The 17,580-nt window shown below is 29.3% G+C and overlaps 1 protein-coding gene and 1 non-coding gene across 2 annotated transcripts; both read right to left on the reverse strand.

Moving 5' to 3' along the window:
- Positions 1-1,461: 1,461 nt before the first annotated feature.
- On the reverse strand, positions 1,462-1,532 carry TRNAG-GCC (transfer RNA glycine (anticodon GCC)). The gene has a single exon. It is a non-coding gene; the product is annotated as a tRNA-Gly (tRNA).
- A 292-nt stretch (positions 1,533-1,824) lies between these two features.
- LOC111282065 (putative L-type lectin-domain containing receptor kinase VII.2) lies at positions 1,825-4,353 on the reverse strand. The gene is made up of 2 exons (XM_022869986.2): positions 3,490-4,353; positions 1,825-3,315 (listed from the first exon to the last, which is right to left on the reverse strand). The coding sequence occupies exons 1-2, from the start codon at positions 4,160-4,162 to the stop codon at positions 2,114-2,116; spliced, it is 1,875 nt and encodes a 624-aa protein (XP_022725721.2). The 5' UTR covers positions 4,163-4,353; the 3' UTR covers positions 1,825-2,113.
- Between the last annotated feature and the right edge of the window lie 13,227 nt (positions 4,354-17,580).

The raw sequence follows: 17,580 nt of genomic DNA on the forward strand, positions 1-17,580 counted from the left end.
TTAAGATGATCATATAATTTTTTATCATTATAAATGTTATTTATTATCATTATAATATATTATTATATATTTATATGATTTGGATTTACTTTGCTTTATCTATGATCATACATTTGGTTGTTACTTGTTATTAACAATTAAGTGTATATATATCCTTCTAAAATTTTTTTTAATAAAAAACTCTTTTTTAATCTTATTATAAAAAGTTACAAAGAATAATATGTATTTAATATGTTAAATTTAAATATTATATATAATTATTAATATAAAAAATACTTGCATGTTTAAAAAATATAAAAAAATTGATACCCATTTAATATGCATTTAACATATATTATATATATTTAAATTTTTATATATAAATTACTAATATAACAATCATAAATGTATACATAACTATATTAGTTTTTAGTACCAAATCCAAAATGATAAACTACTAAATATTTAAGAATAAAATAATGATGTATTCTATTAATATTATTATTTATATTATATATATTATTAATATAAAAAATAATTTTATACTAATTATTAAATCAATATCATAATTAAATATTTTTAAAAAAATTTAAAAGGTATATTTAATAACTAATTAGTTATTATAATTAAAAAATTAAAAATTAAAATGATCTTTATATGTTTATATTTATTAAAATAAATATAAAAAAATTTATTAAATGTATTTTTATATCATGTCACTTATTAAATTTTTTTTATATAATATATTTTATTTAAATATATTTTTTATATTTTATTTGTATTTAAACATATCAACGTATATAAAACACAAATGGTTTCACAATGATATTATGTACTACATTAAAAAAATCCAAAATTTTTTCTGACAATGATAAATATTGAAGCCTAATAGATAATCTGAAAATAGAGATGAGTGAATAAAGTCCTGCTGGAACCCAATTGATCCATTCTTATAAATTTTAGCCCCCCATGAATAGACAGGTAATATGGAAACACAACAGCACAACTACATTCTTCTCCATTGGGTGTTTGCCTTTTTCTAGAGGATTGGGTTTTATAGGCGCTTAACCTGTGTTATTGCCTGCCTTTGATTCAGTATAAAGAATTCAGCAACTTTAATTATTATTATTATTATTATCTCATTGAGAAATTAAGAATATATTATATTGATTATCTGCCAGGTGAAAAGTGCATATATTTCCCGTAGAATTCTACATTTAAGATCCTGTCTTTGGTGCTAAATTAGGTGCGAGTCCAGATAGAATAGATAGAGTGACAATAGCCTTTATTATAAAAGAAAAAAAATGTGATGAAAGACAAGCGGCTTTGGACTTTGGAGCTGCCAAAATGGTCTGATTCATCAAGGAATCATTTACCCAGTTTTGACGGACTGGCACAAGCCCATTGTTGGAATCACATAATGGACCTTGGGCACATTCGTAATCAAAGATGCGCCCGCCAAAATGGAAAACAAATTTAGCATGCACCAGCCGGGAATCGAACCCGGGTCTGTACCGTGGCAGGGTACTATTCTACCACTAGACCACTGGTGCTAATTGTTTAAAAAAAATGTATTGCTCAATTTTATTGGATAATATCCAGTAGGCCAAAATTTGCACGTACGCCTTTTTTGATTCCTCCTCCTCTCCATTTTTCTTTCTGGAACTTGTAACATGCAAAGCAAGGACAAAATATTTACAACATGAGTCTCCCAAGCTAACCTACTTCTTATATAGAACTTGACTTGTTGCAGCAGATTATTTTTTGTGAATAAATCTCCTGCTAATAAATGTGTTGATTAACAACCGAAGAAGCTGAACAAAATGAAAGAGGGAAGATAAAAAATGATGGCAATTGGAATATCACACTTCAATCAGCAGAGATTCAAAAGGTACAGCTTTTTAAGGGAATAAACAGAAATTACAAGATTCAGAGCAACTCAAGTTACATATTCCAACTCTCCTACTATCTGATCTTTGATCATCGAACTAAAATATGCACAGATTCCCAACTTCTTAAAAAATTTTCATTCTATAATAATTTACACGAATGATTAGGTCTTAACAAACGTCAATGGAAAACATAGAGCACACTTCACTGATCCAAAAGAAAATCGGAACCAACACGTACGTTGTTATCGGCCTTCTAGGATGATGTCTGAGTTACTCATAGACATGGAAGAAGAAAGATTCCTCTGAATTTCATTGAAAGTAGGATGTCCTCTGGTGCTGAAGTTCCTCCACATTGTTGTTGGTGTCGTCCTCATTCTGTCTAGTAAATTTAGTTCCACGCCTTCTCCTTTGTGTTCAGCACCCTCCTCTAACAGCTTCATTACCTGCCTCATTGTTGGTCTAGCATGAGGTTCTGGATGCGCACACAACAATCCCAGACGTAGCATCCTCTCCACTTCCTCATTAGTGTAACCACCCTCAGCTTTTAACCGATCATCTAGAGCAAAAATCAGTTCTTGTCTCTCCATTAACCCCCATGCCCAATCAATTAAAGCTGGCTTCCCTTCTTCAATTGGCCTTCGTCCACATACTATCTCAAGAATCAACACCCCGAAACAAAACACATCTGTTTGAGTGGAGGCACGCCCAGTTCTAATCACTTCTGGCGCCATGTATCCTACGGTGCCAACCACTCTTGTAGTGCTAGCCAATTCACCATGATGATGCATACGTGCTAATCCAAAGTCGCCTAATCTGGCATTCATATCCTTGTCAAGTAAGACATTACTTGCCTTAATGTCCCTATGCAAGACCTTAGCTTCCGAACCCTCATGCAAATACCAGATACCAGAAGCTACATCTTTCAAGACTTTAATCCTCTCATCCCAACTCAACATTAAGTGCTCATCACAGTCAAAAATTCTCTTATCCACGCTCCCATTCTGCATGTAATCATAAACCAGTATCAAGCTTCCTTTGTCGTTCCTACACCAACCTATCAATCCTACCAAATTCCTGTGCTTCAATCTCCCAAGACTTGAAACCTCAGCCAAAAACTCTCTCATCGCGTGCTTACTTTCATGAGAAATTTTCTTCACCGCAACTTCTAGTCCTCCCGTTAGTACTCCTTTATAGACATTCCCATTAGCTCCAGAACCAATCACATTTTCATCTGAAAATGCCTTTGTTGCAGCGGAGATCTCTTGATAGCCAATCCTGTGAGGCCAATACTCCAATTCCCAATGTTCAACCTCTTCTTTCTTGGTACTTCTTTTCCTTCTATGTGTAACCAAAAGAAAACACGTCCCAATGCAGAAGCTAACAAGCAGAACAGCCCCAACTGTAACTCCAATAATGAATCCTATTGATTGAAACACTGAATTCTCTGGTGGCACAAAAGAAGGCAAATTAGTTGTAATTAAAGCATCACCTATTGAAAAATTCGAATTACTAAAGCTCCAAGCGAGAATCATATGACTCTCGACCAACTGCCCTGTTGCTCCAGAAAATCCCACATGCATTTCATCAAGAAAAACATCAGAAAGATTCACAAACTCACTTATAAATGGCCTCCGAGGCCTTTTATCCCCCACTTTAGCCATAGTAACATTAATAATAGAATCTTCATAATCAATCCAAACTTGATAATTCACACCATTATTAAGCTTCAACTCCTTAAAGTTATCATCTTTACTCTCTCCCCAAAACCCTGCTGGATTGGAAACAACAGATTTCAGGGAGTTTACATCCACACCGACATGATTGTCATTGACATCATCAAATTCTTGGTTTGAAAAAACATCAAACTCAACACCGAAGATATGACTATTGGGATTACCATTGCTGGTAAAGTTGAAAAGACCCAGATGCTGAGATGAGCTGGCACCAGCTATACCAGCAGAAGGCAAGAAGGCAAAGGCAAATCCATGACCTGGGAGAAGGCCCTTGAGAGGGGCAATGGAGAAAATGAAAGATGTGGAGAAAGTAAGTACTTCTGATGAATTTGATGATTTCACAGGGATCTTCAAAGGGTACAGGGCACGTCCAACAGAAAAAGTTGAATCATTTGTGATGGAGAGAATTGAAGAATCTATTGCAGCATCGCCAAAAGTGACGAGATTTGCGGAGTTGAAGTTGGTATTGTAAACGAATTCAACAGATGAAACTGAAGCAAAGAGCAAAAGTAAGGTTATTGCAGTTAAAACCAGCAAAACTAGAATCCGAGGAGACATGAGAGAGAGATATATAAAGAGAGATCAAAGAAGATGATACGGGGAAGGGAGAAGAAGATGAAGGCTTATTGACATGTAAAAAGTTGTATGCTTTAGGCTTAGCTTTAGTTTGAGACAGCTGGGTTTTGATTTTTGACACTTGAACAAACAAACACTAATAAACAAAAGCAGCAGGGCGCCAGACCGCCAGGAGCATGAGGTGGTTACTTCTACCTTGTGCTCAAAATGTTGCACAACGCGTTTCAGCGGTCAAAGATGACGAGATACTTTCAATGGAATATCATAGTTATTAACGATAATTGATTGAATTACCTTATCTTTTGTGGGTTTTCCTTTTTTTATTTTTTTAAAAGAAAAAAGAAAAAGAATTCGTTTTTGTTATGTAGTTGAAAAGTGCGAAAGAAATTGTTATATTTGCAAGCGGCAGGATGGTGAGGGAAACTTCTCATTACAATTATGGAAAGAGAACGGGAGTCAGCCGACAAGAAATGGTCCATCTGGTCTGCTCTCCCATGTTTGCAAATTGGAATTGGAGACTTGCAGTTGGATGCAAAGTTTCATCTGCTTTAAACTCTTATATTTTATTTAGGCATTTCAAATATAGAGAATGATTGCATCTTGTTTTACTTTTTTCTCTTAAACAGTTAATTATAGCATTTGCTTCTCATACTTTGCCCCTAAAAGGGGATTGCACTATTTCACTATATAATAGTTGGAGTCTTCTAATCTTTGTCTCCGGATCTCCCTGTAGATATGGCAGGCAGGAATGGAAAAAAGATTTACGCGGAAAACTAGCAAATGTGCTATATATATATACACCACCAAAAAAACTCATCCATTGGATTTGGATTAATCTTTCATGACAAATTAAAGCGTTATGATTGAACTTTCCGGTAAAAAAATAAATAAGAAAATAGAGATAACAAAAAATAATTTTAGTTTGAGACTTCAACATTTTCTAAAGTCAATTATGTCTCTAAAATATAACAAAATCTTAAAACTCTCTAAATAAAAGTAATAAAAATAATTATATTGAAATATCTATTTATAATGAATAAACATATATAAATTTTTATTTAAATGTTTATAATAATTTGTACAATCATGACTTATACGAATAATCATCTATTTGTATTCAAATAGTTATAATTATTTATCATATAATAATTGTTTCTATTCAAATATAATTATTCAGAATATAAACAAAATTAATATAAAAATTAAGCTTGCTCTCCAATAATTAAGTCTTTCTATCCAATATGAATGTACTACATTCTAAATTACCAACAATCTCTAACTAGTTTGGAATATTAATGCTTAATCTTTAACCTTTCACATAAATAAATAATATTAACACAAAAAGATATATCTCGATTTAAACATTTAATTAGTACATCTATCTTAAAATTCTAACAAAGTTGACGGTGAAACTCAAATTCTAATGTTAAAATTAAAGATATAACACACACAATACTTACTAAATCTTTTTTCAGAAGTTTATAATCGCTTTAGTACTATTATGACTGTGTGCTTACCCTATTAATAAATATTTATAAGAGATACCCCAATTTTTCTTGCTAAAAATGTATCACTTTTATGTTTATATAGGTAGAGTTTTTATAATTTCTCCATTGCTTTAGACATTTAAATAATAAACTCTATTAAGAGTATAGAAACTCATTCTCCCCATACAATGGATCACATTAATTTTTAAAATTTGAATAGGTTTTACTAATACTTAACAGATACATAACAATAATTTATTTTTACCAATTACATTTTATAATTAGAGGTTACTAATGTAAAGTTAGGTTCCCATTATAAGTGTCTAATAATAAGGGCTTAAATCCATTCTACTAATAGTATTACTAACCAAATATCTTGATATTGAATTTTCTTTTACAGTAATTACTCTCACTCAATATTAAATCTCTAATATAATCACTTTATAGGCTAATATATCCAAAATTTTTATTTTACATATAATTTATATGCTATAAATATTGTTACCTCATTCTTGTCATTTTAAGAAATAGTTGGTATTGGATATGACTACAACTCTACTTATTAATATTAAATTTTCAATCATTCTATTTCTACACTTTTATACATCTTTATTACAATTATTCTTTTAGTATAATTAGATAAGTTGAATAATAGACCAAACATTTTAGTCCTTTTAAGTTATTTAGGGACCTTTTTAATGATTTTTCATTAAGTTATACTAAATTTATTATCTTATATAATTTACACAGTAAAATTATATTCAAATCTTACAATACTATGATGTCAATTTTCATTTCTTTTATTTAACATTTATAAGAAACTATCACCCTCACCATGTGTAAATATGCATTTTTTTAATCGAATAATATTCTATTCAATTATCAAGATATATATTTTAATCAATTTCTTTTTTATTTATCTTTTCACTATTTGGTGTTTGTTTTTTCTTTTTATAATAAGAGGTTTCTAAATCCACCCTTAGTGAAAGATAACTAGTAAATATTCTATATATTAATTTTTTTTCATAAAAGTTCCAAAAAAAAATTTTCAATTGAATATGAGACTCTGCATAAACAAGTGTGATGCAAAATATAATCACCTTGAAAAAAAAAATTTTAGTAAACTCATGCTTTTTATAATCTCCTTTTGAGATTTTCATGCCAACTCTTGGATACTTATAAAATTATTTTATCATGGATACCAAAGCTGTATCCACCACAGTTTATGTCATTAAGAACAATGATATATAATTTCATGTATAACCACACAATATTATAAAGTTTATGTCCAAATTATAAAATAGGTGAAATTTTTCACCTAACAAATAGAAAACATTTTAACTAGTTACAAATAATTATATAGCTTCTCCTATTGAATAGAAGTTATCTTAGATAGTATGTTTATTTCTTATTGAAACAATATTATATAAATTAAATAATATAAATCATACATTATTCTCTTGCTAATAAAATGCAATCATGGAATATGGATCATAAAATATGATTTTATGATAAGGAGACATATACTTGTTTATTTTTTGAAAAGATTTATAAATTCACAATTTCTTTTATATCTTAAAATAATTCTCGAAAATTTATTATTTTGATTTGATAACTATGATCTTACCAAAGTATAACAAGGCCATAAAAGATTCATAACCAAAGCTAGCAAGTACTTCTTGTCCATTTTATTCTCATAACTATTCAATACCTTACTCAAGAAAATCCATATGTGGCGTACCATAAAATTATGAAAAATAAATGAAATAATTTAATTCATAATAAAAAATTAAAAAGAATAGTCAATAAGAAGCAAAATTCTATAAGACTCAATGTCTCTTATAAAGTATAATCATCAATTTTTTTAGTAGAATATAAAAACTAAAAAAATAGTAACAAAAAACTTATCTTGTGCTTAGTATTTATTTCATTAAGAAACTATTTGGATAATTGAAGTTGCATCCATGCATGTTTCAAAAGTCAATTTTGTCAAATTTGCCAATTTCTTGTCCTTTTATCTCCCTCATGGAAAATATGAATTTCATATAATTACTTTTAAATTGTTAGAAAAATAAATAAGGAATTAGAAATAATAGAAAATAATTTTGGTTTTGAAACGTAAAGAATACTTTTTTAAAGATAATTATGCCCTTAAGATACAAAAAACTTCAAAACTTTTTAAAAAGAAGCAGTAAAAATGATTATACTGAAAAATATATTATAATAAATGAACAGACATAAATTTCTATTCAAATGGTTATGATCATTTGTATAATCTTGATTTATATGAACAATCATCTATGTATATTCAAATAGTTATGACTATTTATTATTTAATAATTATTTTTATTCAAACATAATTTTTTAAAATATAAATAAAATTAATACAAAAATTAAGTCTATTCACCAATAATTAAAATTTTCTGTCTAATTTATGATGCATCACATTATAAATTACCAACACCTTCAACTATACTACTTTTTTTTTTTAATTGAGTTGACTCCATTAACAAGGATTGAGCACTTCATTATCACAAGTTAAATTCTATTTTCACTATTACTAACATTAATAAATTATTCATAAATTTAATGTAAATCTTCGAAAAAAAGAAGTTACAATATATCTTGACATTAAAATGAAATAACCTTTTTTCTATCCTAAACTTTTATGTATTAAAAAAATGATGCTAATTTTTAGTAGGTATAGCTTTCTACTCTCTCTTGTAAGCATACTTTACCTAAGCTACGTTAATAAATGATTGTTTATCCTGAGTTTTGACCATGACCATCTTGTATGCATATAATATACCTTTATTCCAATATTGAAGAATTTCTTTTTTTGATTAATACAATTTCGTTACCAACATCCAACTTCGTTTCCTAATAATACTTTAGGGTCTAAATAAAATACAGAGTTGTCATTAAATTATAGTAAAATGTTGAATATAATTTTTAAATTTTAAAAACCTCTAATGTACTTAAACTATATATTTATTAATTAATATGATACTCTGAATGTTGTTTATTAGTCATGTGTTATCACTTAAAGCTAATTACATTAATTACAAAATTTATAATTCATTTATTACATTAAAAATTTTTAAAATTTAGAATCATATTAAATATTTTATTATAATTTAATAATAAGAAGTGACGTCAATCCTAACATCTACTCCACAATGCATACGTTACGAGTGGTTTCTTTCTCTCCTTTTTTTTTTGAATTAAATTTTCTTTATCATTCATTCATAAACTTGAGTGGCATCAGTAGCAACAATTAATTATAGAAAATCAGGGCAATCTTCAACCCGATGAATTCCTCCATTAATCCTTAATCCATGCTTTGCTAATCTATGAGCTGCTTCATTCTCAGAGTGTTTGATATGATGTACCATGCATGATTTGAATTCTGTAAGTTTAATTCTGGCTTCTTCTATAATTAGACCAATGGGAGACATATATTGATTCCTTGTTTATAGCTTTTTTATGACTGTTAATTCATCTCCTTCTAACAAAATTTCATTAAAACTATTGGCAAACTTCAATGCTCAGATAGCTGCAACGGCTTCAGCAGTAAAAGAATTTGTTACCCATGGTAGGTTATCACTGAGAGCTCCCATAATTCTGCCTTCTTCATCTTGTATTATCACGCCTAAGCTCCTTTATTCCTCTCTTTATCAACTGCTCTATAACAGTTAACCTTATATGTGCCCTTGTTAGGAGGTTTCCATCGCTCACGACACTCTACATTTAAGATAGAATTTTGTCACTGAGTTCTATTAAACTCCAACATGTAATTCTTAGCAAAAAAACAGCTGATGCTTTTTGTTCACTCCTCTGTTTCCCATGACACTCATTGTTCCTGTCATATTCCATGTTGTCCAGATACCTATCATAAATAATTGTAGTTGCTCTTCAATAAAATTTCCCGTGACTTTAAAGAACCAGTTTAGAGGCTCCAATCGTTGTCCATTGTCTTCTTTCCATTGGTAGTTAAGGTGTTGCCATTCCTTTCTCGCCTAACAACACTTTTTCACCGTGTGAATAACTGTTTTGTCATTGTTCCCACATCTCTGGCACATGGTTGACACTGAAATTTTTCTTCTTGCGAAGTTCGCCATCACTGAAAAGATTCCTTTACTTGCTCTCCATATCAAAATTTTTATCTTTGTTGGTAATGGAATTGACTAAATCCTTGTCCAAACTACTCAACCTTTTCTAAGATCTTCATTATTCCCTACTCAAAACCAGTCTCTTGTGATGTCCGACACAGCCTCGTATATCCACTCCTCACCATATATGTGCCTTTATTATCAAAATGCCAAACCAGATTATCAAACAGATCAAGCTTACTTAATGGTAAGGCATTGATTGCTTCTGCTTCATCTTGTGTAAACATGTCTTGAAAAATAGTCCACTTGCAGTTGCGTGCTCACTCATCAACTAACTAGACACCCATCCATTCTCATTGTAGATTCCCCTTGATGTTTGTGGTGTGAATGATTCAGTGAAAGGAAGCCATTTATCCTTCCGTATTCAAGTAGATTTTCCACTACCTACACGACATCTCATCCCTTAATGCAATACTGCTTTTGCTGCCCATATAGTCCTCCATGTTAAAGAGGGGTATGCTCCTAGATCAGATTCAAGGAAAAAGCCATGTGAGAAATATTTAGCTTTTAAAACTTTATGTACTAGCATGCTGGGATTTGTAAGAATCCTCCACCCCTGTTTAGATAGCTAGCTTTATTAAAATTTCTTATTTCTCGAAAGCCCATGCCTCTATCTTTCTTTAGAACAACACATTTTCTTCCAACTTTGCCAATGTTTACCCTTTTTCTCATTGTCATGCCTTCACCATTAGTTGCTAAACAAGCTCTTCATTTCTTCACATACAGACTTTGGTAGGAGAAAACAACTCATGGCATATATGGGAATAGAATGTAGAATGGACTTCATGAATACTTCTTTCCCACTTTGCTATAACATTCTTTGACATCTCATATTCATTTTAGCACTAATTCGATCCTCTAATTCTCTGAACACCATTCTTCAATCTTTCCCAACCATTAAAAGTAACCCAGGTACTTTTCCAAATTTTTGGTTTTCCGGATTCCAAACATATTTTTTATAATTTGTTCCCTCTGTTCTTTTCCCGTGTTACTATTAAGGAATAATGCCGATTTATCAAAATTAATCTTTATGCCCAAGCTTTCTTCATATCGCTTTAGCACTGCTTTATTTTTTTCACTTTCGCTTCTATTGGTCATAGCAAAACAAAAAAAAAAAAACTATTATCAACAAAAAATAGGCGATTAACTCAAGGACCATTTCGGCTAGCCTGCACTCCATGTAACAGCCTCTGTCTTTGATTTTTATTTAACATTGCTGAAAAATGTTTAAAAAGCATTTGGTTAGAAAGAATCTATGTATTTTTTTTTGAAATCTTACTGTTGGGTATTCGATTCCAACGTTTGGTTCAAGAAAATCCGATTTTGAAAAAAAGTAATAGATTTTTAACAGTACTCAAAGTTTCGAAATCAAAAACCTATTTCTCCCTATAATATTCTAAGATTCCGAGAGAAAAAGTTGTGTTATTTTTAAATTTGATCTGAATAAAAAAATTATAAAATAGTCGTTACCATTTTAAAAAATATGTTTGGAAGTGATTGCAAGCCAGTTGTAGATTTTTGCTACTAAAATTTTTTTTTTTTATATTGCAATTAATGGTGTTTGGTATGAAAAACGCCTTATATAATCTTGTTCAATTTTTTTGGTGGATTATTTAAGGTATTTTTTATAGCAAAAAATACCTTAAATAATCTTATGCAATTTTTTGAGGATTATTTAAGGTAATTTTTGCTAGAAAACCCCTTAAATAATCCTTTATAAAAAATTGAATTGGATTATTTTAGTTATTTTCTAGCAAAAAATGCCTTAAATAATCTCATAAAAAATTGATTAGCATTATTTAAGGCATTTTCTAACCAGAAATACCTTAAATAATCCAAAAAAAAAAAAAAAAAAGCTTATAAGTAATCCCCAAAAATAATGGCTAGAGGGAAGGGTAGAACTTATGACCTTATGGTTAATAACCATATAATTTAACTAACTAAACTACTCTAATTTTTTTATATTTTATCTCTTAAATTTTATAAGTAATAAAATGGATTATTTAAGACGTTTGGTTAAAACTGTTGTAAATAATACTCTTAAAAAATGCCTTAAACAATTCTCTTCTAAAAATATTAAAGCACTAGAGGGAAATGTCAAGTCTATGACCTTATGATTAACATCCATATGCTTTAACCAACTGAGCTACTTCAATTTTTTTTTATATTTTCTCTTATATCTTATAAGTAATGAAATAGATTATTTAAGTCGTTTTTAGTCAAAAACGTTTTAAATAATATGGTCCAAAAATTGAAGGGTATTATTTAAGGCATTTTTAACCAAAAATGCTTTAAATAATCCCTTGATACATTTTAAAGGAGATTATTTAAGGTATTTTTGGATAAAAAACACCTTAAATAATCTCTTTATATTTTTTAAAGGGCATTATTTAAGACGTTTTTGGACAAAATATGCCTTAAATAATTCCCTAATACATTTTAAAAGATATTATTTAAGGCATTTTTTAACAAAAAATGACTTAAATAATCTCTTTTAAAAAAATAAAAGAGATTATTTAAGACGTTCTTAAATAATCTCTAATTTTTTTATTGATGATATTTTATAAATAAAAATAACAATCAAATAAAATATTTGTCTTCTTTTGTTATTAAAGACATCATTTGTTATTTGGGTATTTCTTATTAATAAAAGCTAATAAAAAGTTACCATCATGTATGTTAAGGAGTTATTATATATGTAAAAGAGATTATGGTAATTATTCATGAATTAATATATATAGATTCCCCCCAACCAAACGAGTGAATCTAAACATGGGATAGCTTGAAAATGAAAGAAAATCCTAGGTGTTGCACTTTCTCGGGGATCATACTTTCTTCTGAAATCTAAGATTTCGTAAACCAAACGCCCCTTAGTATGAATCAAAAATAAATTAGGGGATAGAAGATCTTTTTTATGAAGTCATCTTTCTCGATAAAACTTATTAGTAATACCACCATTTACAACTATTATAATGTATAGATCTATGTATCTATCGCTAGTCCTGACTTATGGAGTCGCCACCAATATTTTTTGTTTACGTACGATTGACCACCTAACTGAATCTGTCTTATTTTAAAGATAAGTCTCAAGTTTGACTTAGGTATTTTAAATGATAGATTCTAGTTTATAAAACTAGATTTATGTCTAGGAGTACGGTTATGCATGAGAAAAGTTATACACTACAAAAAAATGGAAGATTAGTGGCAGTTTTGTAGTGGCATTTCATTTACAAACGCCGCTAGCTTTCGTGTTTTTATAAAACTTAAGGCATTTATTATCAAAACGTCACTTAATATTCAAACAGCAGCATTGTTACTTATAAACGCCACCCAAGACTTGAAATTAATGGCGTTTATCGACTAAAACGCCTTGAATAATCTTGTCTTAAAATTTTGACTGAATACTAAAGGTATTTTTTACAAAAAACGGCTTGAATAATCCCGTTAAAAAAATGATAGGGAATTACTGAAGGTATTTTTGGCAGACAACACCTTCAATAATTCTCTCATAAAAAAATATATGTTATTATTAGAGATATTTTCTACAAGAAACGCTTTTAATAATTCCACCAAAAAATTTCACAGGCTTATTGAAGGTATTTTTGGTAAAAAATACCTTCAATAAATATCATATCAAAATTTTAGGATCGTACGAATGTTAACCATAAGGTGGTAGGTTCAATCTCTCCTTATAGCCTTTTTTTAGTTTTGCAAAGATTATTAGTAATTGATTATTCTAGGCATTTTTTGATTTAAAAAATTTTAGAAAGAATATTAAAGGCATTTTTGGTAGAAAAATGCCTTTAATAATCCATAAAAAAAATATTGAACCAATTCTTGAAGGCGTTTTTGGCCGAACTTGCCTTAAATAATTCAATCAATAAATTTTTAGTTTGGATTATTAAGGGTGATTTTTTGTCAAAAATACCTTCAATAATCCATACACAAAAGTTGGAACGGATTCTTGAAGGCGTTTTTGGCTCAAAACGCCTTTAATATTTCACATGATAAATTTGAATGATCGGATTATTGAAGGCAATTTTCTTCAAAAACACCTTCAATAACATTTTGTTAAGGATTATTCAAGGCGTTTTCGATAGAAAAATGCCCATAATAATCCATGCGAAAAATATGAAATGGATTATTGAAGGTGTTTTTGGTTGAAAACGCCATCAATAATCCATTCAATTAATTTTTAGTTGATATTATTAAAGGCGATTTTTTTTTAAAATGCCTTCAATAATCCATACAAAAAAGTTGAAATGGATTCTTGAAGGCATTTTTTGCCCAAAACGCCTTTAATATTCTACATAATAAATTTTTATGTGGGATTATTGAAGGTGATTTTGGTAAAAAATACCTTCAATAACATTTTGTTAGGTATGATTCAAGGTATTTTCTTGCTAAGAACGCCTTCATTAATCCCATCAAAAAAATATTTTTGATATTGTATATGTCAAGTTAGTTGTAAGTTTATGCCAAAAAAAACATTTGAAGCTAGTTGTATATTTATGCTCAGAAAACATTTGGTTTATGTATGTGATACTATGAATTACATTTTGAAATTTATATAATGAACATTGTTGTATTTCAATAAATTGATCACATATCCGAATTTAAAACTGATAACGTTGTCATATTAATATACTTTTCTAAAATAATCGTACTCAATAATATATTAAGTACACATAGTGTATTCATATTAAGTATACCAATAATATTAAACCAATACCCTAATCTACAAACTTAAATTTTCCATTCAACATGGCATGTTAAAAACATTATAACAATTTGTTCCTTATATATTTACATTCAACCAACAATGTCTAACCTCAAGGTTTATCAACATTGATAAATTATAATACATACTCACACCATTCTTTAAGAACTTCATCCAGTTCCCTTATCGTGAAGCTTTCTTTAGTCTTTCATTAAAAAAAAATCAAAAGTAAATGTTAATATATGAAAACATAATTTAGCTTTTTATTTTTCTGAAAATGTAATGAGTTTATGAAATTTATACTAACCTTGAATGGTGTGGTCATAAAATCATATAAAATTATATCCCGCATAAAACGAAGGACATAATATCCACATTCAGTATTACCAAGTTGACAAGGTACTTGAAAATTAAATTGAGTGGGTTTAGGAAACATTTATCTATACAAACTCAACATAAAAGAATAAATTTTACATTTATCAGTAATAACATCCATTTCAGTTTCTTTATCTTCTTATCGAATGCAGATATTACCTTAAATTGAAAATAAAAAATTACTTAATACATGAATAAAAATTACTTATGAAGAAACATAAAATATATAATATAATAAAGTGTAATACATATTTATAAAAGTTTGAATATTGGGGTTAGGCATCACCATTGGATTAACTGAATTAAGTAAGTATGGCATTAAGGATTTGGTGTCAATCACAATAAGCACCCAATGACGACTGTAAAATAATAACAATGATATACTCAGATTACACATCATATCAAATTTAGGTAAGGTTGGAATAATTAAGGTTGGAATATAACTTACTGCGTATTATATGGGAGCAAATAATAATCAGTCGATCTTTTCATGCATTTAATCACATGATTAGCATAATAAGCGACTGTGCCATTCTATTTACTAATGAAGTTGGGGTCAACGAATCTAAATATGTTGGTCAACTATCTCCCCTCGAGCTCTCTATATAAGAAGCTGTACGATAACAATCAACAATACTAGTTAGTATTACACCGTAATATAGATTAATACATATTGAATGTCCATATTTGTATTTATAAGCTAACCTCATATAAGCAATAATATCAATAGCTGATAATTCATTCAGTTTATAAAATTCTTTAACCTTCTCCACACCAATGAAAGAAAATGATGGTTTATCAAATAACCTTTCCTCAAACTCAATGGTTATGAAGTTTCCTTCGGATAAATACTCTAGCGAATAATTAGATAACTCATCCATGGTAGCTTGAGCAAGAGTCATACTCTGAGCTCCAACATCTTGCTATAATATTTAATGAAATATAAGTATTAAAACCAAATCAATAAATATAATAAACAAATTAATATTAAACTTATAAACAAAATCATACTTCATGGGTGGTAGCGAAGGATCGGTTTGCTATCTGACTTGCAATAGAAGCTTGTCCTACATGGACTATGCTATCAGATTGGCCTACTAGCATGTTATGCTGCATTGTTGCCAACATGGCCTCAAAAGTAGCGAGTCTTTACTATTGCTCATTGAGGCATTGCTCTTGGTCATCAATTCATTACTGTTGTTGCTCAATGATTGTTTCATATTGTGCATTTCTCATTCACGAAGTTTTGGGTTGATTACTAAAAAACTTTGATGGCAATACAAATTTACCAATCCCACGAACCCGACCAGGCCTTTCTTTAGCATCTAATGCTAAAGATAACGGATCTTCGCCATACTGGATTGCCAGTTCACCAGATTCGACTTTGACAACATAATCATCCTGAAAGACAATAATAAGATGGGCTATAATAATAAATCTATATAAGTTACTATACAGTCATACATACAATCACAATGCCAATCATACATGATATTAAAAAAGTAGTTATACTTACAATTTTTTTTGCTATTTCTTCAGTTGCTTCATTTGCAAAGGATTCATCCTTTCGTAGATGTCTTTATTTCCAAATATCCCATCTGGAAACTTCGATGCCAAAGCTCGTTGATTCCTATTAAATTACCATAATATAAGAATGAAAATGTATGAAATGAATGGTCATAAATATTCATTAATGAGTATAAAACAAATGTACGAATACATACAAGCTCATACTTCACATTTGCTTATCCCTTTCTCGTTGTCAGATGGTGATATTGTTGTTTGGCCCGAATGTTCCATTAGTTTTCTTTGATTTTCTACAAAAGAAAGAAATTACGTCAATCATATATGAAGATCAAAAGATATATTGCATAAAGACTTATAAACAATTTTTTTGGTAATGGGTTTGCATTTTGAGAAATCTTCTAAAAGTCGATATTGAACAAAATTTATCCAATCTTCAACACTTATTACATCTGCATATGATACAGGTGGAACAACAAAATATCACCTTGATCAGCTAGCGATAAAATATATTAGGTTGTCAATATGCTTTTAAAGTCTCTAAATACTTTCCTAACAAATTGCAACATAATTCTTTTTACAGTCAATTGGGACGCCGAACCGTTCCTAAGTAATTTAACACAACTAGTATGAACACATTGAATTTCAATTAAATGATCATTTAACAAATTTTACGAAATAGTTGAATAAACATACCACAATCGACTGTCATATATCATTATTTAGATCATTTGAAACTCATTGCCAATTGGTGTACGTAATTGAAATCTTACTAGGGACGATAGCTCCAATATGAATAGCCAACTTGACAGCTCCTTCAGACATAGGCTGCCCACTTTGATTGAAATCAACGTAAATTTTTATGTCACTAATTTTAATTTGTTTATTTGGGCCTTTTCCCTTTTTTTTTTTATCTATATGTGTGTTTTGTGCATGTTCAATAGAAGGAGAATGATGTTGTTCGAAGTTCATAATACCTGCAATTTTGATCATAATTATATGAATTACACAAAATGATTGTATAAATTTAACAATGTATGTAATTAAATAAACTAATACCATACTAAGTACAGAAACACCATTCAATAAACAAATCAGCAATGTGTTCAGACACACCCTTTA

The sequence above is a fragment of the Durio zibethinus genome, chromosome 5 (genome assembly GCF_047325235.1).
Source record: "Durio zibethinus cultivar Kanyao isolate XHJ-2024 chromosome 5, ASM4732523v1, whole genome shotgun sequence".
NCBI lineage: Eukaryota > Viridiplantae > Streptophyta > Magnoliopsida > Malvales > Malvaceae > Durio > Durio zibethinus.